Genomic DNA, 25934 nt, shown 5'->3' with positions numbered 1-25934 from the left:
TATATTGCAATTTTATGTGGCAATGTTTTACCATGCTGAATTTCTGAAATGAGCCGTTTACTCCTCTCAATAAGTGTTTTATACCTAGGTTGCTGTGAGTTTTCTGGGCTGTATGGCCATGTTCCAGAAGCATTCTCTCTTGACGTTTCATCCACATCTATGGCAGGCATCCTCAGAGGTTGTGAGATATATTGGAAAACTAAGCAAGTGGGGTTTATATATCTGTGGAAGGTCCAGGGTGGGAGAAAGAATTCTTGTCTGTTGGAGGCAAGTGTGAACGTTGTAATTAATCACCTTGATTAGCATTTAATGGCCTTGCAGCTCAAGGCCTGGCTGATTCCTGCCTCCGGAAATCTTTTGTTGGGTGGTATTAGTTGGCCCTGATTGTTTCATATCTGGAATTTCCCTGTTGTTCTTTATTTATTGTCCTGATTTTGGAGTTTTTAAATACTGGTCACCAGATTTTGTTCATTTCCATGGTTTCCTCCTTTCTGTTGAAACTGTCCACATGCTTGTGGATTTCAATGGCTTCTCTGTGTAGTTTGACATGGTGGTTGTTAGAGTGATCCAGCATTTCTGTGTTTTCATATACTGTGTTCAAATTGGTTCATCAAGTGCTCTGCTATGGCTGACTTCTCTGGTTGAATCAGTCTGCAGTGCCTTTCATGTTCCTTGATACACTGCGCTTGGTGTTCCCTAAGTAGACTACTCCACATAGTATATGGTAGACTCCTGCAGAGGTGAGAGGATCCCTCTTGTCCTTTGCTGAACGTAGCATTTGTTGGATTTTCTTAGTGGGTCTGTAGATAGTTTGCAGGTTGTGTTTCTTCATCAGCTTCCCTCTGCGGTCAGTGGTTCCCTTGATGTATCATAAGAACACTTTTCCTCTGAGTGGATCTTTGCATGCACTTTCCATTGCATGGTGAGTGCAATCCTAAAAATATACCATCCCAAGTGACTCTGCCTGTGGCAGATCAGTATTTCAAAGATGAATACCCTCCAACTGAACTCAACCAGTGGATCTATTGCAGACTCTTGGAAGTATGGGAAGGATTCAGCTGCTACTGGTGGTGGAATAGAGAAGATGGAAAGAAAGGGGCCTCTCTAAGGGGGGGAGGGCAGACACAGAAGTTGGGTTGGGGAAGGTCCTGGTGAATGTGCCAGAAAATACAGCATTGGCAGAGGTATACCTGGGCAAAGGCGGACCAGGCAGGATCAGGTAGCCAGGTTTAGCCTGGAGCACTAGGTACGGCTTCACCCACTCCATCATACTCCATCAAGCATTTGAGGAATAAATATCTGAGGTGATATAGCTTGAATCAAGGCGTACGTGAAAGGTGTCAGCGGATGAATCTAATTACACATTCATTTGAATACTTTATAATTCATGTTTTAATAGAGTTAATATAGTTTTTAAATTGACTTTGGAATTGTTTATTGTTTTATTGAACTGCTACTGTTTTATTGAACGTGTTTTGGGGCAATGGAATTTTGCTGATTGTTGTAAGCTGCCCTGAGTCCCTACAGGTGAGAAGGGTGGGGTAAAAATGATGTAAATAAATAAATAAAATACCCGACAGTTTTTTAGAATGGAGGAGTTGGAAGTTGGAAAAACACATGAAGATTGTTTCATTATGGAAAAGGCATCAATCTAGGGAACCCCAAAAACAAGACTGGATTCAATCCCAAGGTGTAAAGGTCCAATAGGTTCAATAGCGAGTAAGGTTTTAACATCTACATCCCCTGTGCTACTAAATAAGAATCTCCTAGAGGAGACTAATGGGAGCTCTTCTTTGCTGGATTTCAGGAAAGGTCGCATTTGTTCAGGAAAAAATATCTACCTGAACAACAGTCTTTTAAATTGTTTTCAATACTGGGGGCTGCCTTGCTCATCTGAAAAAGTGGGATGTAGATGCACAATTTAAACAGGCACATCTTTGCTTTGTGCACACACACACATACACACATAGGAGCATATTCTGGAAATATGTAACAATCCCATACCAAACCGTTGCAGGTGAGGCCTCCTTCAATCTTCTGGCACTGTGGGTGGCAAGAGAAGCAGGCACCACCTTCTGCAAACTCGCGAACATCCCTATAGGTAGAAAATGAGGTGAGAAGAGATGTTAGGAAGCTGGGGCCAAGACGGAATAGAGAAGAAGAGCTGCTTATGGAAGGTTATTCTCACCCCTCAAAGAAGTTGCAGGAGCCAACGCAGGTTCCTTCACGACTGTAGTTGAGGCAGGTGACACAGTTGTCTGGCCCAGGTCCCCAGCAGCCATCATGGGAGCACAGAGGGTCACAAAGCTTCCCTTCTTGCTCTGGTTAGAGAAACAACGTGCTAAGGTTACAACTGGGATGTTTAACTGAAAGTCATATGCACCCTGCAGATGCTTTCCTGGACTACCACTGGTCAAGATGGCCAGGGGGAGTCACAGAACTGTAGTCTAAAAATATCACTTTTCCAAGTTATTGTGATTTCCTGGGGCGGGAATGCAATCTCCCTGATGCATTGTTGCTAAATTGTTAAAAAGGGAAAGGCCAATATTCAACATTGTAAGCAAAATATCTTTTGGGAATAGCAGTGATCAAATTTCTTAAATACTTATCCATTCAAACGTGTTGCACACAGGCATGAATAACATGAGTACTAATAGCCCATGAGTCATTGGGCAGTAAGTGAAACATTTGCTTTAATGTTACAGCATGGCCACCCATCATGGTCTGCCTGTCTGTCTGCCTTACGTGTCATCAGCTCAGCCATCCTCTCAAAGGCTTTATACTTCAGTTGCCATAATTCCTGATTGTGTGCCAAGCTAGTTCAGGCTTTTGGAAGTTGAAGTTCAGAACACCCAGAGGACCAAAAGTTGGCAACCATTAATTCATCTCATGTGATAGTGGATGGTCTACAGGCCAAGGCAGATGAGTGCAAAAGGAAATTAACGGTTTTTAACATTTAAGTGTTGCCTACATGCAAGTGAGATTGTTTAAGCCAATGGATATGAAAGAGGATACCAGTTTGGGGAGGCTCTAAACTAGAACAGCTAGAATAGCATGGCTAAAAAGGTCACTCCTTTTCCATGGAATTACACTAAAGAAGCAGCTCCACATATTGTGTTCATTTGTAAAGGATGAGGGATGCTGTGACGGCACAAGTGAAAGATATATAAATACCCTACAGACACCAGATCCTAGAGAAAGAAGCCACCCTTGAGTATTTCTTGCCTAAGGAAACCCTCTGAAACTCATGGAGTCAGCATAAGTTGACAGGCAACTTGAAGGCATGCACACATATACATCTAGCTTTTGCTTGATTTGTAAGAACATGATCTAAAATCAGGTCTGATTTTGATCTTTCTATGGTATTTCTGCTCACCAAAGAGTGGCTGATTACACTCTGGAAATACAGGAGTAAGAAAATTCTGAGATACTTGCAATAGGATTCTTTCTATGATGAGAAAGTGGGGAATTCACATATTTTACTGGATGCCTATGCTTGAGTGTTAGTGTGTGAGATGTGAAAGTGAGCATCTGCACATAGTACAGAAAATATTGACCTCTATGGATCTCCCAATTCAACCTCCACCTGTTTGTGTGAATGTATCCTAGTATAGCAGGCACCCACATCTCCCAGTCCAGAGGAACATTTTGCTGCCCACACACTCACTGCACTTCTTGATAGGTTTGTTGCTCCTAATATCAAGATCTGAACTCCGGCGTGAGAGACGTTCCCAGTTGATGGTATTGTAATAGCAAAGTTGTCGGTTCTCAGTGATGTAGACTTTGCCAGCACTTATCTCCTTAAGCGAGCTGAAGTGTAGAGAGGTGACATTCATATTTTTCATGATCAGCAAGGAAAACCCACGGCTAGCAAAAAAACAAACAAAAACAAGTCAGTCTCAAGAGGAAGAATGTGGTGGAGACTAGGAAGAGACAAATACATGTTGCTTCTGCAGTACAACAAACATGGCTTAAATGTAGAACTCCAAACTAATCCCTGAACAACACATAGGGGAGTGTTTGCACATGTACAGAAGTGTGTGTGTGTATATGCACATGTCTGTGTTTGTGGGTTGTTAGTAGATGACAAGATTCCAGGTACATTCACTTTGGCCGCTGTAACGTTTTCACCCACATCCTTGCCCACTGCTTTCCAGCAGATCTTCTGGGCAGGTTTGGCCTTGAACATTACCAAGGGAACAATGGAGCCCTAAGGCCTTCAACAGCTCAAGAATGAGGCAAAGGAGCAATGCTTACTTATAAAGGCTGCGCCCACCAATGGTGACCAGGTTGGAGAAGACACTGAAATCTTGCATATGTTTGGGCCACGACTGGATGTTCAAGTAGCCTATGAGGAAGAATAGAATAATAGTGACTTCTGAAGTCCCTTGTCCACAGTACAACATCACCCAGTGCCACCTCTCTAGTACCCAGCTCTCTATTTTTTCACTTTTCTGTCCAATTCCACAATTCCTTTCCTAAACAAAGAGCCCTATAAACTTAGTCCTTTCTAACTTTCTATCTCCCATTCCTGTTTACATCACACCAATAGCACAAGAAGCGTTTGATTGAAAACCAGGACAAAATCCTTTTTTACAGTCTACATTTAGATAAGAAAATGAGCCATCCTATTATTTGTTGCCTCTACAATCCCAGCTCACCTGTGATCTCTTGCACCGTCCGGAAGATGTTCAGTTTTTCCGGCTTCAAGGCACTTATATTGTGCCACGGGTCTCTATGGAAAGAGAGCATAGCAAAGATATGAGACCAGCCATTGGTCTCAGGCTGAGCCATCTTGAGAGGCAGTATGTGTTCTTTTTAGAAACATATTTTCACAACCAACTTCCATATCATAATAACCACTTCAATCTTGGTTTTACTAATTTTTTTTCTGTAAGGAATGACTTGAGAAACTGCAAGTCGCTTCTGGCGTGAGAGAATTGGCCGTCTGCAAGGACGTTGCCCAAGGGACGCCTGGATGTTTTGATGTTTTTACCATCCTTGTGGGAGGCTTCTCTCATGTCCTTGCATGGGGAAAGAGCTGATAGAGGGAGCTCATCCGCGCTCCCCCTGGGTTGATTCAAACCGGAAACCTTCAGGTCATCAGTCCTGCCTGCACAAGGGTTTAACCTACTATGCCACCAGGGGCTCTAATATGATTAGGAGTATATCCAAGAAAACCTATAGTGATAAGCCAGAATGAAAAACCATGGATGTCAATGGACCACTCTGTCTGTAAATCCCCACAGTAGGTTTCTTTAAAATGCCTACAACTAGGTGGCAAAGGAGGGAGTACTGGAGTATGCAAATCACCTCTCCAGTAAAAAAGACATGATGTCTACCATAACTCCAGCTTGTGGAGAACATAGGACAACAATGTTTAGCTACATGAAAAGCAAGCCAAGGTGGCCGTATGACCCACCCCAAGATCCCCTGCCAGTTACCTACCCCCGGTTTAGAGCAGCAAGACAAAGGATAGCCTAGCACGCTTACCCTTCCAGACCAGTGATAAGGAAGTCCAAATTTCCCAGGATTTTGGTGCAGTTGATAAAGTTGTCAATATTACTGGAATCAACAGTTTGGTATTTGCTTCCAGATCCAGTGCCTTCACAAGCTGGAAAAAAAGGCAAAACCAGAAGTGAGGAATGTTCAAGGAGGTGAGTGATACCAGTTTGACATCCCACCTTGCACATGACTTCCTAGAGCAGACAATGTCGTCAAGAATGAATAGGTTTTGGGAACAGCTACACAGTTAGGTGTCAATTCCGTTTTTTGAAATTGTTCAAGGTATATACAAAACATATGTCTTACACAGAGCTGCCAGTTGTCCTATATTATAAGGGGTGGGACACTTAGACAATTGGAAAGCCATAGACTGAATGAGATACATATCCATATCCTGCATTTTTTTATTGTGGGCTCTTCATAATGACAGAAATGTCATTTATAAATGTGGACAAATATGGCAATTTTACAAATACATGGCTAAATTTAATTGAAATCAATACTGTAATGGGGGCACAAACTTGTTAATAGCTGTTTCCTAATAACCTGGCAGGTCCTGAATGTTGACTCTCCCTTACTGCTACAGTAGAGTCTCATTTATCCAACATAAATGGGCCAGCAGAACATTGGATAAGCAAAAATGTTGGATAATAAGGAGGGATTAAGGAAAAGCCTATTAAACATCAAATTATGTTATGATTTTACAAATTAAGCACCAAAACATCATGCTTTACAACAAATGGACAGAAAAAGCAGTTCAGTACATGATAACATTATGTAATAATTACTGTATTTATGATTTTAGCACCAAAATTTCTCGATGTATTGAAAATTTGACTGCAAAAACATTGACTACTAAAAGGCAATCTGCCTTGGATAATACAAAACCTTGGATAAGCGAGACTCTACTATATTTTGAAAATCTGAAAACACTAGTCTTATAAAATGCAAAGGCCACTCAAGGCCAGCACTCCCTAGGCCTGTTCCCAGATCATTCATGTGAGATATTTTCATTTTCTTTTAATTTCTTTTATTTGTTTGAAGAGTGGTTGAACTAATTTGGCATGTGTATGTCTGCCATGTTTGATCAAGGCCTACAGCACAAAGACATTGCGGGACTTTCTAATCCAGGAGCCAACAGAGGCTGCAGATAACACCTCACTGGAAGCCCACCAAGACACCCCGCCAAATGAAGTTCTTCGTTCTCTTAATACCTTTTGGGCAGAGTCCCTCACAAGGCTCACATATCTTCTGGCCATTTTTTTCAACCTCCATTTTGTGATGAGGACAGGTCCGGACACATGAGCTTCGATCCACAACAAAATTATCTGCAGGAGTTGTGAAAGAAGGTGTGAGATAATAGGGAAGGATGCAAACATGAAGGAACTACAGTAGGCCCTCTGCTTTCACAGGGGTTAGAGGCGTAGGACCCCTGCAAAAGTGAGGAAACCCATACATTGAAATAAACTTTTTTTTACCTGAGAGCACACTATAAGTCCTCTAGCTCTACAAAATTGACCACAGAATTGCACTGGAGGACCTAAAAATGCCTAGAAAAGTAGGCTGTCTAGGAACCTCTAGGTTAGTGGTTCTCAACCTGTGGGGTCCCCAGGTGTTTTAGCCTACAACTCCCAGAAATCCCAACCAGTTTACCAGCTGTTAGGATTTCTGGGAGTTGAAGGCCAAAACATCTGGGGACCCACAGGTTGAGATCCACTGCTCTAGGTCATTCTGTAGGAAATAAACCATAGGGTTGGGCTAGAGAACCTCTTAGAGAAGACGCAGTAATCAAGTCTGTGAAAAATCAAATCCGCAAAAGTTACACCTGCAGACATAGAGGGCTGAAAGTAATTACTGGAAATTTTCTGTTTCTCTCTCTCTCTCTCTCTCTCTTGATTGGAGAGGACAGAAACAGATTGTTTAGGGTTAGAGTACAAGGTTCAAAGAGAGGCTGTGAGACAGGACGATCTCCAGTCTTTAGAAAAATGAAAAAGATGAAGTAGGCCACTATATGGAAAAGGCATTGAGATTTCATGAGTGAAAGCCTATGATGATAGGATTTCAGATTTCTGCATTTTACCTTAAGAAAGTAAGCTAATCAGAGCTGTAAGAGCTGGAATGGCACAAGCCAATGTATGATGGTTATATGACATGGACTTCTAAGCTTGCTTCAAGATCATGACAAAACATCCATGCATTCAAAAACACAGCACAATGATTTTCATGACTGTGACTTCCTTTTAGCTCCAGGAACACTACAAGTGTAAAAAATGTATTTGACCCAAGCAAAGAGCAAAAAAACTTCTGAAGGATTGGGGAGTGTCCACTAGTTGCTCAGAATCAGTTGCAATGTACTATTTCTAACAGCAGAAACACTCATTCATATACCCAGACAGTTAGAGATAGGGTTATTAAACCTACTTACTTATTTCCTGTCAAACCATCCAGCCCTTCCTTAAGACAATGCATATCATATCGAGATATAGCTGATCTCAGTTCCTACCTTGATTCCTTATATATCCCCTCAAACAGATGTAAACTAATTCTCCATGGTAGCTTCCAACCCAGTGGTTCTCAACCTGTGGATCCCCAGGTGTTTTGGCCTACAACTCCCAGAAATCCCAGTGATTTTACCAGCTGTTAGGATTTCTGGGAGTTGAAGGCCAAAACATCTGGGGACCCACTGGTTGAGAACCACTGTCCTAACCAAAACAGCAGTCCTATCATGTGGCTGGCATGTTGTAGGCAGGTGTTGCTATGTGACTTCTCCATACATTTGGGAATTCATAAACAGTAAAAAGCTTTGAGACAAAACATCCCCTTCCATAGAGTCCTGCCTCACAAGGCAGGCACTTCTGCCCATATTGTTGGATTGTCCCTTAAAGAAACAATGTTTCACACAGTGGAAGAGTACAGGGATGAGGACCCTCTGAACACAATTTGAGACTTACGTGGGCAGTTTTTAACACAGATGCCACCATACTGGTACTTGGTGTCAGGGTTGGGCTCCAGCTGGAAGGTGAGTTTATTGTAAATCAGTGGTGGTGGACAGAGTGTTTCACAAGCGCCACTGTCATTGAAGTGCTGGCAGGCCTAGGATTGAAGAAAGGGGGTCAGGTGAGAAAGATTGAGACACTAGTTTCAGTCATTCCAAACCAAGAGAGCTCAGTACTGTTGTCCTGACCAAAGACGAACGTCCCCATCCTCACAGCAAACAAGGCTCAGACATAAAGCTGGACATTGGCATCTGGCTACTTACATAACACTCCGTTTTGAGTGGCCCCGTGCATCCTCCTGCACACTCATCATGACAGCATTCATTGGGGTTGGGACCAAAACAGCGTCCATTGCACTGAGGGGCACAGATGGTCTTGGTCACTATGGCAAAGGAAGGAAGAAATATTGGTGAAAAGCTGTCCATGCAACAAATACTACCTCCCACTCTCTTCTATCCATGGCCTGGGCATATGGCCCACTTAATCTGGATTATTTGCCACTTAACATAGAACTTTTAGGCATTTTTTTAAAGCAGAGCTCAAGTGTATTCTATTTTTAGTGCGATCATCATACAACCCTCAGTTTCAACACTATCCACGTGATATTATACTCACACGTAATGAATGGGAGAGGAACTCATCTTGCTGGCTCTCACAACTTCAGATGCCAGAGATTTAATCAATCTTCATATGCAAAATATTTTAAAAGGAAAACAAAACCTTGCCTTGAGTGAGTTGTGAGATATTTGTGAGGCCTCAATGAATATGCCAATGTGCAGAGGGTTGGCAGTAGGGTGGCAACTATGGGTTTGCATTGCTGAGTAGAAGTTCAGGCAAAAGCCAGTGTGGTGCAGTGGTTTGAATACAGGACTAGGATTTAGGAAGATTGGTGTTTGAATTCTTACTCAGACACAGAAACACTTTGGATGACTTTGGGCAAGTCACATTCTCTCAGCCTTGGTAAAACTGAACTTGTCACCACATTACCATTCTCACAAGTATGGCATTTCTGTGGCTATTCATCTACACAGTCTTCCTATAAAGGTCTGTTCCTAGGCAGTTCACTGAGAAAACAGACTTAGTCAATGAAAGCTTATGCTACCAATTTATGTTCTCTAGGTCTCTAAGGTGCTACAAGACCCCTTTGCATCTTGATAATACAAACAAACACAGCTTTGTCTTTGAATTCTCTCAATCTGAAAAGAAAGCTATGACAATGCCTCTGGACAAATTTTGCTCAGAAAACCCTAAGACAAAGCTACCATAAGTAAAAAATGACTTGAAAGCAAACAACGACAAAAGGGTTAATGTATGTTTCCTGAAGGGACAGAAGGATGGCCCTATTAGAGTACTTAAAAACTGGACGAAAGGCCAACTGTTTAACTGTGCTTTTAAAAAGGTAAAGGTAAAGGTTTTTCCCTTCACATTAAGTCTAGTCGTGTCCAATTCTCGGGGTTGGTGCTCATCTCCATTTCTAAACCGAAGAGCCAGCGTTGTCCATCAATACTTCCAAGGTCATGTGGCCGGCATGACTGTATGGAGCACCGTTACCTTCCTGCCGGAGCGGTACCTATTGATCTACTCACATTTCCATGTTTTCGAATTGCTAGGTTGGTAGAAGCTGGGACTAACAGTGGGAGCTCACCCCACTCCCTGGATTCGAACTGCCAACCTTTCAGTCAGCAAGTTCAGCAGTTTAGTGGTTTAACCCGCTGCACCACCTGTCAATTAGGATGGATAAACAGCAGGGAAAGGGGGACGCTTTCCTCTTGTCCCCAACCTATTCCTTCCAAGGCCTATAGAGCCTAAGCAGAGTGAGCAATTAAAAGTGATTAGGCAATTGATCTGGTTTAAAAGACTGGTCTAGTTTGGTCACATCTCAGGATAAAGAGAAATGCTTGATCAACTTTTGCTAACCAGAAAAGAGAATCTTCAATCCCATGGTTGCTGCATGCTGAAAAATTCACAGCAACTGAGTGATTCCGGCCACGAAAGTCTTCAACAACACATATGATGCATCTCTTGTTCCAAGCTGCCATGAAAACATGTAAGGTCCTTTTCTAGAGCAGACCTTGAGGCACTCATCATATCCTGTGCTTCAGTTGATCACGTTCATTCCCCAAAGATGGATGAATACCAGTTTCTCATTCAAGGGCACTATCTGGATGAGGCCTCAAGAGTCACTGGAACACTTACATTTTTGACAGTCCTCCGGACCAGGACCCCAGCAATGGCCATTGCAGTTCTCATGACATGGCAAACCTGGAGAGGAACAAAAGCACAGCATTAGACACTGAAACCGGTAGGATGGCTCAAATATAATTTCTAACATGTGGTGTGTACTTCTTCTGTGGTTTTCTCATATGTGCTGAACCTCAAGACAAGTGTGTTATAATTTTTGCAAATATCCCTTTAAAAAGATTTTATGTGGGTCCATCTAAACCAGTGGTTCTCAACTTGTGGGCCCCCAGATGTTTTGGCCTTCAACTCCCAGAGATCCAAACAGCTGGGATTTCTTGGAGTTGTACGTCAAAACACCTGGGGACCCACAAGTTGAGAAGCACTGATCTAAACCAGCCTGGTTTGGTGAACAGGTTGGGGCTTTGACCAGGACAGTCTGTAAGGGAACACATCCACACAACTCCTGGTTGATATACTCACACTTCTCCCCATTATCTTGGACCACTGCTTGGAAACGTGGATCTCGGATGATGTCCTTCCAGTCAATAGTGTCAACATGGCACAATTGCTTGTTCTTCCTAATGTAGACATCCCCGGAGAGGATTTCTGGAAGGCAAAAGGGATAGCATGTAATCACATTCCCTCTTGGTGATGAGAAACCAAATGACTTATGGAGAGAAACAGCCAGCCCAAAAAGCCTGGGATTCCAGAGTTTCACAGTTCTATTGCCAAATCTGATTGGACAATGTTCTGGAAAATCAGGATTTTTGGGATGAACATTTCTACTGATCCTTGGGGCCATTTGTCATATTCTATGAATACATGAGAAGAAATGACCATGTGGTCAACCTCTGCATTGTAAGGAAGTCAGATACCTTCAATACTGTAAATAGGGTTCTTTATGCATGATGATTTTAATATCTGCTTTTTGACGTACACTTGATAAAGTACTGCCAAAAACTCCAAAACACCATCATTTTTTGCTGCTCCACTTCCATTCACTTGTCAGTCGAACAACTTTGTCCAAATTTACAATCTCTAATGAGACTACAATTCTTATTCATTTTGTGCTGGGAGGGTGAATGCAATATTACTGCATTGTTTTATAATACTTTGCATGCTGTTATTTGGCTTCAAAATACAATTTTAAGCACTAGCAATGCCAAAGGCACTTTCGTGTAACATGGAACGTTGCCCAGGTAATTCTGAAAACCCATCCTGTCTCCCCAGCACAGGTTTCTTCTGTCAGCCAGCAGAGAGATCAAGCGATGGGAAAGCTGATAGACAGGTGTTGTCTCTTGGTGCCACTAACACTCAACAACAACAACATCAACATCAACCAAACCGGTTGGTTGAGGCAAGAACCTAGGACAAGCAGGGACTTGCTCCTGTTCGTCTACTTTCCTCTTTTAATAATTCTACTAAAGGATCCATACGATCTCGTATCTTTTACACATGGTTTATCTGTGCTGCCACCTCCAATCAGTCAAGAAAATCTCAAGCTCAGTCCTATGTCAGTAGAAAGATCAAGGATAACAGGAACCCTTTGTTAAATCACAGGGTCTAAATATCCTACAGGCACCAGACCCTGTCAGATCGTGGATGCTAAGCATGGTCCAGCCTGGTTAGTAATTGGATGGGAGGCCAACAATATATACCAGGTGTTATAGGCTATACTAATGAAGGAACTGGAAAAACAACTTCTGAATTCACTTTGCTTAAGAAAACCTTACGAAATTCATGAGGTTACCATAAGACAAGTGACTAGATGGCATGCGTGCGTGGGCACACACAACATTTGAGAGTAGAAACTACCTTCATCTGTCTGGTTGACCATTCTGATTCATCTAATTAAGGTACATTTTCATCATAATATAAAAACATCTCTGAAAGTCACCAATCAAGTACCGGTAGTAAAATTAAACTCAATCATTATAGGAGCTCTCTACTAAACCATAGGGCGTAAATACCTTTAGGCACCATAATGCATCTGATCTTGGAAACTTAGCCCTAGTTAGTATTTGGATGGGAAACTGAGGCTGGATCTACCCAACCCTATATTCCAGGATTTGATCCCAGATTATCTGCTTTGAACTGGATTGCATGAGTCTACATTGCCAGACAATCTGGGATAAATAGATAATCTGGGATCAGATCCTGGGCTATATGGCAGTGTAAATACCAGGTGCTATAGGCTTTCTGTAGGCACAGAAAGGTGTCAGAAAGCAGAAGCTACATTGTGGACCAACTGCATTTTAGAAGTCTTCAAAAGAAGCCAATGTAGGGCTTGTAGAACTCATGTCATCTCTTGGAAGCTAAACTGGGTCAAGCCTGGGTAGTACTTGGATGGGAGATCACCAATGAATACTTGGTGTTATGAGCTGAACTCAGAGGAAGGCAATGGCAAACTGCCTCTGAGTATTCCTTGCCAGAATACCATGAAAAGCATGAGGTTGCCATAAACTGGGAAACGACAAAAGCGCACACACTCACACAATCTCTTTGGGCAAATGTCAAGATGCAAAACAGTTGACATTCTTCTAGAGCAGTGGCTCTCAACCTGTGGGTCCCCAGGTGTTTTTGGCCCACAACTTTCAGAAATCCCAGCCAATTTACCATCTGCTAGGATTTCTGGGAGTTGAAGTCCAAAACATCTGTGGACCCACAGGTTGAGAACCACTGTTGTAGAGCAAACAGGATCAGATAAAAAATATCCAGAGATCCTCAGCTATGTCAGGTTTAAGAAGCCAGACAGGATTACACTTTTTGTTTTTGTAATAGGGGTGTTGCAGTTAGAGACCCTTCATAATCTGATGATCGAAATCGTGACTGGCATATTTGTAAATCTAGCCCTTCTTGCAAAATAATCCTAGGATTATTTTGTGATAAGTGAGACAAGAAGCAGCATTGTATCTCACTGCTGATTAAGTTGGTTCAGAGTCTCTTGAAAATTGTGCTATTGATGGAGCCTCTTTTGTTTAGCCATTTTCTCGATTATAGCATTCCTTTCGATCCAACCCTGGAAAGAGTCTCCACCCCACAAGTTGTTTACAAGCTTCTACCTTATTCAATAACTTGGTCAGATAAAGGGCTGAGTGGTTTGACCGAACCATCAACTTACTCTTTGAACTGATAAGGTGGCAGTTAAGTCAAATCCTGGGTGCTAATTGGCTGAGTATATCTATAAATCCTTTCTGTTGATTGGACTTTCACCCATAAATCTCCAGATCAGAGGGCAAAGATATTGTCTTCTCTGATATTATGTGAAATACAGAGGGTTGGTAAGAATAGGAACAGAGCTGTAGGTTGTCTTAAGACTATTTGTCCCATTTGGTTAGAAATAAAGAAGCATGATTCTTATTTTATCTGATCAACAAAGTCCCTTCAACCCTGAGCCCCTGCAAATTGTCTTGCTTGGAAAGCAGCATTTAAAGAGAGCTCACCCCGTTCTAATTTTGTAACACTGAACGCCCTTTTACTCAGTTCTATAAATAATTTGAAGGCAGAAAGTGGAGGAGAGAAACTGAATTTTATTTGACATAGAAATCAGACACTTCAAAATCTAAAGTTGCATCTACACTGTAGAATTAATGCAGTTCATCTGCCATGGCACAATGCTATGGAATCATGGGATTTGTGGTTACAAGATTTTTCGTCTTCTCTGCCAAAGAGTGCTGGTGCCTCATCAAACTAGAGCTACCAGGATTCCATAGCATTGAGCGTTGGCAGTTAAAGTGGCATCAAACTGCATTAATTCTACAGTGCAGATGTACCCTAAGAGTTCTAAGTGATAACAATTTTGTAATTCCTGATAGTTACCAGGCTAGGATAGTGTAATATTGGGCAAAAACTGTATTGCTGTAAGATCTGAGAGAGAGAGGGGGAAAAGAGAAAGAAAGGGAGAACTCTATGCATAAATAATTATTATTTTTTCATAAGGTGGTGCCATTCTTTGAGCCATTGGTTGCCTGACCTTGTTAAGTTTCCACGAAAGAAAGAACTAATTGTAGCCTAAGTGCATCAATGCGGGACTTATCCGTGACACACTGGACAAAGATAACTGCCAGTGTTTTACATATATAGACCATAATGTGGAGCTTAAGAATTTTGCACTAAAACTCTGAAGTTCCAAAATCACAAAGCCCTAAGTCACATCAGTTGCTTACTGTGTGTGTTTTGTCTTGTACACGAATTTTGTTGCTGCCGATTTTAGGAGAACGCAGACTATAAAAAACAGATTTGAGCAGTGCTTTATAAATGAACCTCTTTCTTCAGCTTCATACTAGGATCTCCATCTATTCTGCTTTCTAAAATTTAGCAGCAGTTTTTGAAAGGTTTAACCTCTTACATTCCAAGACATATATGAATCTATTTAAAATACACAGAGCTCCTGCTGTTAGCCCCATCTTCTGCCAACCTAGCAGTTCAAAAACATGCAAAATGTGAGTAGATCAATAGGTGCTGCTCCAACAGGAAGGTAACGGTGCTCCATGCAGTCATGCCGGTCACATGATCTAGGAGGCGTCTATGGACAATGCCAGCTCTTCGGCTTAGAAATGGAGATGAGTACCACCCCCTAGGGTTGGACACAACTAGACTTAATGTCAAGGGGAAAGCTTTACCTTTACCTATAATACTTCCTACCTAAATAGCCCAAATGGATTATTGTAAATTATGGTATGTAAAGAGAGAGGTAGTTGAGTGTTGGACTATAACTCTGGAGACTGCATAAAGCCCACTGGATGAGCCATATACTCTTGGCCCCACAAAACCCAGTGATGGCCTTAGGGCTGCCACAAGTTGGAAACAACAATAAAAATCACAGAAGAGAGTCCAGAATTGGAGAGAACACAGCCAAGCAAACTCTTAGACACTTCTTCCCAGAGGGTTAATCCCATCTAGCAGCACCAGTAAGAGCAAGCTGTTACTCGGTGTAGATGTGAGCTGCTCAAAATCTAGTTTGATCTGCGGCCAGTGAGTGAATGTTACTTCTGAAGGATAAAAGAACAAGCCTTAGAGATCAAGCATGGGTCTGCATGCGTACCATTTCAAGCCCCTAGACTCCCTCAACAGAGCTCAAAGAGATGGCTGGTACATTTAAATATCAGCTTTAAACACAGAGACTTCAAAACCCCTTCTATATCTCACACTATTGATACAAGCCCAATGGATCTAATTACATTTTCTTTCATCCTCCTGTTCCCCTTCTCTACAAAATGTAACAGCGAAGATACCAAAGCAAATTCCCCAAAGTCACAAGTAAAGGCCTGTCCACATGCAGATTAATCTTGTGTAACCATTTTAGCTTCCATCAACGAATCCAATGAACTCTTGCTGAATAATTGGTGCAAATAATTCTCTGATTCAAGCCCACACAATCATTACAAAATGATGACTTTCAGAATTCCTGTCTTATTAAATTAAACACAGGCTTATAGCCTTACTAAGGCTGGATCTATGCTGCCCTGTGTACCAGGATCTAATCCCAGATTATCTGCTTTGAACTGGATTATATGAGTCTCCACTGCCAAATAATCTGGGATAAGAATATAATCTGGAATCAGATCCTGGGATATAGAGTAATGTAGATCCAGCCTAAATCATCTTCCCTTTCCACCACATAAACCCATTTTCTCATTTCACTCATCATAATTATAATCAAAGATACTAACCTAGCACTTCCTCACTTACAGAGATTTACAGAGATTAAGTGTGAAAATCAAAAGTCATTGCGTTTTTTGTAATCAACATGAATTTCATATTTCAGAACCAGCTACTGGAATGCTTCTATGTGTATTTAGGAAACATATCCTTATAGAGTTTCTCCCAAGAGTTGTCAGAAATTTAAAAAATTAACTAGGTTTTTTTTTAATTTAAAAAAATGTGAGTCAAGCACTGAAAGGGTTAAATGGATGCATTGTCTCAGCAAAAGCTGCAGTTTTATATAAGCAGGTGTGCCTGTAGCTTAGTAGGCATGTCTGAAGAAATTGCCTCTGTGCGAGAGAAGACCCAGTGAGAGAAGCCTCGGTGTTTGTAGGCCTGTTAGTTAGTGTTAGAAGGCCTGGTGTGAGAAACTTCGGTGTGAGAAGTTCTGGGTTGAAGGCCTCATGTGTGAAGCTCCAGTGTGAAGGTTGCTGTGTGTGAAGCTCTTGTGTAAGTTTGGTGTGAGAAGAGGCTCTGTGAGAGCGAAGCTGTTTATCTTCATGGGAAAGAAGCTCAGCGTGGAAGCAAAGAAGGAAGTATAAGGAACTTTATTTGTGTTATGGAAACCTTGTTCTTGTAAATAGTGCAACCATATTATTTGGCTTCAAAGAAAAGCCTCCTAAGGAAGAGATAACATTGGTCTGTGTGTTTTGTTATTTTTATCACTTTTGGCTACTGGTGATGGGTTACGCTGCTGCTAATAAGTTACTTTGCTGTGCATTTATGAGGAGGGTCTTTTGTTAATAAGCCCACTCGCCTAACAAGAGTAAAATGGCATCATGCAATAAGGAAGGAAAAAGACCAGCTGGTTTAGGAGTCCCCAAAAGCAACACAACAAGTGGTGATCGTTTGGGCTGACGGTGCAAATTCTCAGCAGTGGAATGCATTTTCTACTACTTCAAGGTGACGCTGAAGTCATCTTATTTCTTCACTGAGCAATCGTACTCCACCCAGCAACAGCCCAGTGTCCCACATATGTTGACTCCCTGCCAATATACCCCATTCTTGCCTGTAAGGCGTAGCTCAGGGAGAATGATACGCACAAAAGATACGATGGCTTATCCAGCACTATGTGCTGTTTTTCTTATCATAAATAGAGCTGGATTTCTAAAGAAGCTTATATACTAACTGAAAAGAGAACAAATGCTTGAATCCTACTGTTACTACCAACTAGATCTGGAGAATTAGTAAGATTTACACAAGTTTTGATTCACCATCCAACAATTAGATCGATGAATGTATTTAGTTTGATTTGCCAATCTAATCCAGGCTTCCAAAGGATTCTACCCCACTCCCAGCTTTAGCAGTGTAAAGTACAGAGGGCAACATGAAATGATAATTTGGAGAAAGTAGACAGTAGTCCTACCCACTAAGAAATGAGATAAGAACATATACCACATGATAAAAGCCCTCTTCTGTTGGAAATTGTTGTTGTTAAAGTGATTCAGAGTTTGGGGAGATACAGATGACCATAAAGTGCATATGTTGGTAAGCCATAGCCAGTGAGACTACATGCATTAATGTTAGCAAAATAAGACATTCTGCACATGTGTAAGATCAACTCTTTTTAGCATTATTTTGAATGGCTAAACGTTGAAGGCACCCGCTCAAAGAGACAAATTGGGAAGGCAGATGGGTGACACAATGGACAAGTCATCAGCAAGAGGAGGAAGTGGGGACCCAGGTAGTATCAGGAGAGAAATGCCAACAAGCTTAAGATATCCCCTGGTTGCACAAAAAGGCAACTTCAGTCTATTCACTCCTTCCTGACCACAGGCCATTTTTACCAGAGTCTTGTAATACTACAAGACACCCTTTAATTTCCACTGCAAAGATTTCACAGTGGAAACATGTTGGTAAGGAGAAGTGTAGTGCAACCTGTTTTGTTAGTATGAGACTTCAGTCCTGCTGTTGACCCACCTGTGAGTTGGTTGAAGCCCACTTGGTGGAGGGCATGGGTGACGTTCTTTTCATAGTTGAGAACGATGTAGAGGGCATACTTGTCTTCATAGTACTGTGTCCCTCGTATCATGCGCAAATTCTGAAGCGGCAAGTATGTGAAGACATTCATGGCAATCAAAACATAGCCAGTAACTTCTCGGATAGTCTGGAAAGAGCCAAAGGGAAAGATTAAGCACTTCAAAACACCCAGCTGGCCATTACCAAATTGCACTGCTAATCATTTTACTAATAGATCATGTGGTCGCCACTCAAAACAAGCAACATTTTGGGATTTTTGGACTTGACAGGAGATGAGACTCATATTCATTTCCAGTCATTGGCTCAGCATATTCTCATTTGATGACAGATTGAGAAACAAGCTGAAACTCTAAGGGCAGATATTCTAGAACCAAGGTGTTTTGCAAGGGGTTGTATGATGGAAGAATTTGGAAATTCCACCAAGAAACCTAGAGCTAAGAAGGCCACTCTAATACTGTTTTAAGAGAGACGTTGGATTGCAACAGACTGTGTCTTCAAAGGTGAGCTATTGCCAAGCAACTGCAAAGGAGCTCGCTAAGTGGTTTTCACTTGACCTACTTGGAGACCCCGGTGGTGCAGTGGGTTAAACCTTTGTACCAGCAGGACTGCTGACCGGGAGAGTGGGTGAGCTCCCTCTGTCAGCTCCAGCTCCCTATGTGGGGACATGAGAGAAGCCTCCCACAAGGATGATGAAGCATCAAACATCCGGGTATCCCCTGGGCAATGTCACTCCTGACACGAAAAAAACCTCTTGACCCATGGAAGGGAAGGGAAGAGAAGAAGGGAAGAAGGGAAGGGAAGGGAAGAATATCCACTGCCACGACCAGTAATCCCTAACTGGAAATGATGAAAGTGGGTTGGAGAAAAGACTGGTGAGTTGCAGGTAGCAGATGAAAAATTCTTCTCCTCCCCAATGTCTCCATTTCTCCTTTAATGGTGTTTGGAGACAACCTATATATGGAGGCCTGCCTCCATCACACGCAAGCCTGCCCTACTTTCAAATTCCCACATTCTTTCTTGGTACACACCGATCCCCTATTTGCATTGCTCATAACATTTGCAGCAAGAGTCATTACTACATTACATCCTCCCTCTTCCGAGATTAGACACAGTTTGCTCTTGTTTTGCAGTGAGACAACTTGCTAGAATATCTGATAACATCTTCTATATCTCTGTGTTTACAGCATTAAAGCAAAAGTAATTTCTGAGTTTCACCCTGTTTCCCCACCTGCTTTCTACTAGTAGCTACAATTTGGTTTCCCCTGGGCTGGGGAAAAGGGTTATTAAACTCCAGTCTGAATTTGTACTTGCCAAGAGTGGAGCATTAATGATGCACATCTCCCTGAAAAATCTTACCTCACCAAGGTGAAACACCCCCAGGAAGTCTTCTACAGGCAGCCAGATTACTCTTTACTTTGCAACAAAAAGGTCAAGGTGGAAGCCTGTTCATGTGACCAACAAGCCTAAGGGGCAAACTCTAGCTGCTCATGATTATTCAGCACATGCTTGTCCACTTAGCTATAAATTAACATGGGGGGCTATGTTGATTCTTTCCCATTTCATTCATTGCAGTGATATTAGTTTAGCCCCTTGCAGCAGTACAGCTCACTTCTAACATTAGTCATTGGCTTATGGACATTGAGAGCTGAAACAACAGGGTCCATGTTGCTGTACTGCAGCTCCCATTGGGCATAGCCAACTGCGAGCTATGATGGCCTACAATGCAGTAGCATTTACATTACTGGCTTAAGGTGTCTTAATGTTGCAAGGTACGGGACAGGAAGCCAAGATTTATACCCTCTGGACTAATTTTGATACAAACAATAATCTCTTCCTACCTAGTTTTATGAGGAACGAGGCAAGTGGGGTTTCATAAATGAACACAACTCTTTCGGTTCTAAGTGAGGCAGAAGTCTGTTTCCCAGAATTTACATGACTGACCAAAGTGGGCCAGAGCAAGAGTCCTAGCGTTCTTCCTATTGCAAATACCACAAAGAAGTTCACTAGCACAGAGCTGTGTCCATCTGTTAATGTGTGTCAACCATGAAATCTCTGTACATGAAAGCTCCAAAATGGAAACATACTGGCAGTTCTATTCCTTCATGTGTTCAGCCAATTCTCTTTGAGCTTGATCTTGCAGTCACTGCAGAACATATGAATTCTACATTGATTGTTTTCTCTGTGCTCCTGAAGCAGGACCCACAAGGGCAGTTTCAGGTGGAAAAAAAGGCACAAATATGGTCCAGGAGTGGCCAGAATTCATTTCCAAATTGCACTTTAAGTCTTCCATATATTTTTAAGCAATTTTTTGCATTTTAGGTGATAGGAAAGAGTTGGGGGGTGGTTTCTTTCATACATAACAAGGCTTGAGGTAACATTATCTTCATCTAATTTTTTTTAATGTCAGGAGCAACTTGAGAGACTGCAAGCCGCTTCTGGTGTGAGAGAATTGGCCGTCTGCAAGGACGTTGCCCAGGAGATGCCTGTATGTTTTGATGCTTTACCATCCTTATGGGAAGCTTCTCTCATGTCCCTGCATGGGGGAGCTGGAGCTGACAGAGGGAGCTCATCTATGCTCTCCCTGGATTCGAACCAGCAACCTTCAGATCAACAACCCAATCTTCAGGTCAGCAGTCCTGCCAGCACAAGGATTTAACCCACTGGTTCACCGAGGTCTCATCTCTTGTTAAGTGGAAGCGATTATTAGAGAAAAAGGACTTTCCCTTGTGAGATGAAGAAAGAATGGGCATGGAAAGGGACCCTGTGATTTCAGAAAACATTGTTACTTGTTGACAACTCTCTTTGCCCTTGGAAGGAAGAAAGTTAATGCTGGTTTTGATGAGCTGGCCCCATTTGCACAATCACATTGCAAAGAATGCTTCCCACTCACAGTGGCATGGATCCCACACCCCACAGGGAAGCTCTGTCTAGATTAAGATATTACAGGGCAATTGAGGGCTGGATATCTCAGCTTCATCCCGTGGCTCACGGTTTAAATCTCCATTGCCTCAGCTGTGGATTGCAGCAAATTGCCCAACCAACACAGAAACCTTCAGCCATATATAGGCTGTTTTTTTTTTTCAAATATCTTTTCCCTCTACGCTTCAAACTGTCTTTATTCTGATGATGGAGAAAAGGAACAAATTGTTCTTTTGGGGGCTATGAGAGCAGCAAACTGTTGTTTAAAATAAAAAAATATGTATTTTTTTTCAAAAAAATAGGCATGTATCAACTTCCAGTTCTCTGTCTTTTGGGAGAGGAGGAGGAGGAAACATTTTGGATGGTCTACGTCAGTGGTTCTCAACCTGTGGGTCCCCAGATGTTTTGGCCTTCAACTCCCAGAAATCCTAACAGCTGGTAAACTGGCTGGGATTTTCGGAAGTTGTAGGCCAAAACACCTGGGGACCCACAGGTTGAGAACCACTGCGCTATGCAGTCCCTTGGTGACCCCAGAGGCTGAAAACCGCCTGTTCTGTCCTTGCTTCTGTTCATCCCTAAAGCGCAGCCCTGACAGAAGAGACATGGCACTGTTTCATGTCTCCTTCAGCCTTGGCATCGGTCTGATGCTCCCCACCTAAAGATGCACCTTGGCTCTTTGACAAAGGCAGAGTCTAGGTGCTATGTCACATGCACAGTCTTCCTGCTTGGTGCTTGCAAAAGGCAAGTCACAGCAGGGCCTTGTCTGGCTAGGTGAAAGGAGGGAAAAGAAAAGATAAAGTCACCAGCATGGTTCTCCCTGCAAGTGAGATACGGCAGATTCCAAGGATGAAAGAGAAAGAGTAGCTCGGTGTTGCTTACTTCACAGCCTTCCAGCCACAACATCAAATCCAATTCCATTTTGTACTTCCATCTTGTACCACATCTATGGCCAACCATATGTCTACCAAGAGGAGTGCATATTCATGTCCTTCCCTGCCCCACCTTGCCGTCTTCCAACTACTCCAACCAAGAAACCTCGACCCTGTGATCAGGCTTTAACCTATTTATTAAGCAGTCAGCGCACTAAATACAAGGAAATGTGATAGTTCAATATGATTAAAATAGCCCTCTTTGATATGATTTTTCATATATTTGTGCCAAGTTATTTTTCTTTTGTGATTCAGGTGTTTCAAGGTGTGGGGGAGAGAACAAAAAACAGAACAGGTGGAACAGGAGGAAAAGTATGTAGACTTTCAAGCTTTTCTCTCTAACTGGGTGGGGAACATTATTCAACCCTAGGGCTGGATTCCCATTTGGGAGGGGTCTAGTCCAACAGTGAGCAGGGCTAAGGGCATAGGGGGGCAAGGATGAGTAGCGAGAAATAAAGTCAGATATGTGGGGCCAGATTTAATGCTTATCAATGTGGACATTCTCCAACTCACCATTCAGAACATAGTTCCATTTGTCACTTGGCTGCTTAAGAGTAATCTCCAGTGCAATAAACATCCCCCTTGAAAAGGACTGCTTACTTCCATGTAACAACTTTTCTTGGCCTCAAAACCTCAGCTATATTTAGGGAATTCACAGTATAAATGTCTTCAGCTTGTTGTGAGTTTTCCGGGCTGTATGGCCATGTTCCAGAAGCATTCCCTCCTGACGTTTACCCCACATCTATGGCAGGCATCCTCAGAGGTTATGAGGTCTGTTGGAAACTAAGCAAGTGGGGTTTTTATATCTGTGGAAAGTCCAGGGTGGGAGAAAGAACTCTTGTCTGTTGGAGACAAGTGTGAATGTTGCAATTGGCCACCTTTAAATACTCTCTGAACACAAATCAGAGATAACAGAAAGAGAAGCATGCAAAAGGATGGAAAACCCAATGGTCTGCATCCAACTCATGGGCCTGGAGGCTGCCCATGCCTGATCTATAACTCATAAGAGTTAGACAATATAAATATAAATCTACTGAAAGTATAACACTGGGTCTTCACAAACCATATTTTTTAAACTGAGACCTGGTTCAGAAATGAGTTCTCTTTTCAGAACCCTCTTTTTCTCCTTCATTCAAAATATTAACCATAGTTTCGTTATATATGTCCCAGCCTCATCCATAGTAATGCAAACCACAATCCTTTATTAACCATAATCCTTTTAGGGGACGTATGATTAATTCTGAGAAGTAAACAGAATGGAACCAGGAAATGGCTAGTAAACATGGAGGGAAATATTTATATATATTTACAGAGTTAGTTCCTGATTTGCAAGCCAATATTTGTGGGGAAGCAAATATCTAACAGGTGTATCTGTATTGCTACAACTTCTGCTGCTGTTGTACTACTATTGTTGCTGTGTTGAGATAGATGTTTTTATGGCCCTCAGTGAATATCATATTCAGAGTATGAGAAAACAGATTCCCATCTCAAGAAATCAATCATTGGAAATTAGACACAGAAGAGCCAACAACCAAAAGGGTAGACAGGGATGTAGAGGGAGATACAGGGAAGCAATTGGTTCAATTTCACATTTTAATCTTAACAAAGAATGGCATGAGGGCTGCGAGAACAGCAGCATCTTTTCCCATCTGTTTTGCGGTGTTCGGGCACCTTGTTATCCTGTTTCACTCAAAATAAGACCTATCCTGAAAATAAGACCTATCATGATTTTTCAGCATTTCTAAGGATGCTCGAAATATATTTCAAAAATAAGCCCTAGATATAGTTCATTTAAAAAGTCAATTTGGAAAAATAACTGCTCCTGAAAACAAACCCTAATGCATCTTTTGGAGCAAAAATTAATATAAGACCCTGTCTTATTTTGGGGGAAACAAGGTATGCTTCACTTCTTACTGACCCTTTTCAGACACAGATTATATGAGGCTGGCATAACAAATCTAACAACATAACAAACCGATCTACTTTCTGATTCCCTCCTTACCTGTAAGAAGGAGAGGTCATGGTTTTGTTCAATGAGCACAATCTCGAGGTTGCCCATAACAATCTCACAATTGTTGTACATTTTCTGTAGTGTCTGGTACCGTTGGTGGGCATCTCCTGTCACGCTGAATCCATTTAGGGTGCCTGCACAGACTGCAAAAAGGGAAAGAAAGAAGTGCATAAGTAATTGCCATAATAGGAACAATCAAGTCCAGACAGTCATGGCTGAGTTTTGTTTTTTATCCATGTCAGGAGTGACTTGAGAAACTGCAAGTTCGCTTCTGATGTGAGAAAATTTGTGTCTGCAATGACATTGCCCAGGGAACGCTTTACCATCCTTGTGGGAGGCTTCTCTCATGTCCCCGCATGGGAAGCTGAAAGATGGGAACTCACCCCGCTCCTTGGATTCGAACTGCCAACCTTTTGGTCAGCAGTCCTGTCGGCACAACGATTTAACCCATTGGCCACGGAGGGCTCTGTCGTGGAGGGTGCATCCAAGATGCCCCTTCAGTTACACCCCCCCCCCCCCCCCGCTCCATAAATTTTATAGGGTTTTCTTAGGAAAGATATATTCAGAGATTGTTTTGCCAGTTCCTTCCTTGGACTTCCGTGTCAACGCACTACAGTTTTAATCCAATCTTTGAGTGTGTTGTCCAAGGTACTGAAATTATTTTGGTGATAAGGTGCAGGGCCTTTCCTAAATCTTTTAAATTTCAGAGGAAAAATGGATATGTGTTCACTGATATGGAAACCACCTACTGCATCTGAGTGAAGCTCCCATCGTTGGTAGACTCATCCACATATCACTATTTCATAAACCAATTCAGAAAATGCCATAGGTGAATATTAGCTGTGCTCATAGGCAAGCTAATATCCACAAGATATCAATCAAATGAGTTAATCCACTTGATCACATGGAACATATATCAACCTCTATCAGCTTCATGCCAGTTAAACATGATAACTTCCTACCCCAAATCATGGGGGTGATAATTGGATTTGCATACTTTCCAACTCACAGAATCACAATTTTCATATTTCCCTGAAGACAAGGAATGACTATCTAAATCATTTGTTTGGATGCATCTCATGTCTTTTAACAACCTTCTCCAAATTGCCACCCTCCAGAGGTACAACTTGCTTAATTCCAAGTTGGGTGGGAGATTATGGGAGTTACAGTCTAAGATGTCTAGAGATAATTGGATTGAGTAGCATTGTTTTAGACTCATTTGGGATGTCTCCAGAATCTGAAGGGCCTTTTGTGAAGTACGGGCACATGCAATACTGCCCTAAAGCTAATTGTTACTGGTTCAATTGACTAACAGGATCACAAGATGAGAAAAAAGAACAGTGACGGTAACACCAAATGAGCATACCTGATGGTTATCGCTTACAAAATCTCTTTCTACTTCCTGTTTGGCACTATCATTACTAATGATAAACAGCCATCTGTAAGAAAACATGTAGCTCCTCAGATGTGGAACAGCTCTTACAAAAACAACTTTCTGACTTTTCCCCTCAGAGTAACTGACCCTGTTGCCACATGCAAACATTTTTGAAGCCAAGGTTCAAAACAGGAATGGTAAGAAAAGGCATGTCTCATGCTTCTTAGGCATATCGAACATTTCTGCTCAAGAAAAAACATGTCCATTTAGGCACACAAAAAATTAACGCACAAGACTGTAGGGACAGAGCTATACATTCAACAGGAATGTCAGGA

General features: G+C 42.0%; 1 protein-coding gene across 1 annotated transcript in view; it reads right to left on the bottom strand.

Moving 5' to 3' along the window:
* The window catches only part of erbb3 (erb-b2 receptor tyrosine kinase 3), a 106279-nt gene that overhangs the window by 26708 nt on the left and 53637 nt on the right, over positions 1 to 25934 (bottom strand). The window contains exons 2-14 of the mRNA XM_008114447.3: positions 24216 to 24367; positions 18306 to 18492; positions 11163 to 11288; positions 10698 to 10763; positions 8765 to 8883; positions 8457 to 8598; positions 6720 to 6833; positions 5494 to 5614; positions 4662 to 4735; positions 4258 to 4348; positions 3668 to 3867; positions 2189 to 2321; positions 2005 to 2095 (exon numbers count right to left, since the gene is read on the bottom strand). Of these exons, the coding sequence (XP_008112654.2) occupies positions 2005 to 2095; positions 2189 to 2321; positions 3668 to 3867; positions 4258 to 4348; positions 4662 to 4735; positions 5494 to 5614; positions 6720 to 6833; positions 8457 to 8598; positions 8765 to 8883; positions 10698 to 10763; positions 11163 to 11288; positions 18306 to 18492; positions 24216 to 24367 (1616 nt within the window). The remainder of the gene's footprint in view (positions 1 to 2004; positions 2096 to 2188; positions 2322 to 3667; positions 3868 to 4257; positions 4349 to 4661; positions 4736 to 5493; positions 5615 to 6719; positions 6834 to 8456; positions 8599 to 8764; positions 8884 to 10697; positions 10764 to 11162; positions 11289 to 18305; positions 18493 to 24215; positions 24368 to 25934) is intronic.

The sequence above is a fragment of the Anolis carolinensis genome, chromosome 2 (assembly GCF_035594765.1).
Source record: "Anolis carolinensis isolate JA03-04 chromosome 2, rAnoCar3.1.pri, whole genome shotgun sequence".
NCBI lineage: Eukaryota > Metazoa > Chordata > Lepidosauria > Squamata > Dactyloidae > Anolis > Anolis carolinensis.
Note: the sequence above shows the minus strand (reverse complement) of the source record. Positions and strands in the feature narration are given on the sequence as shown.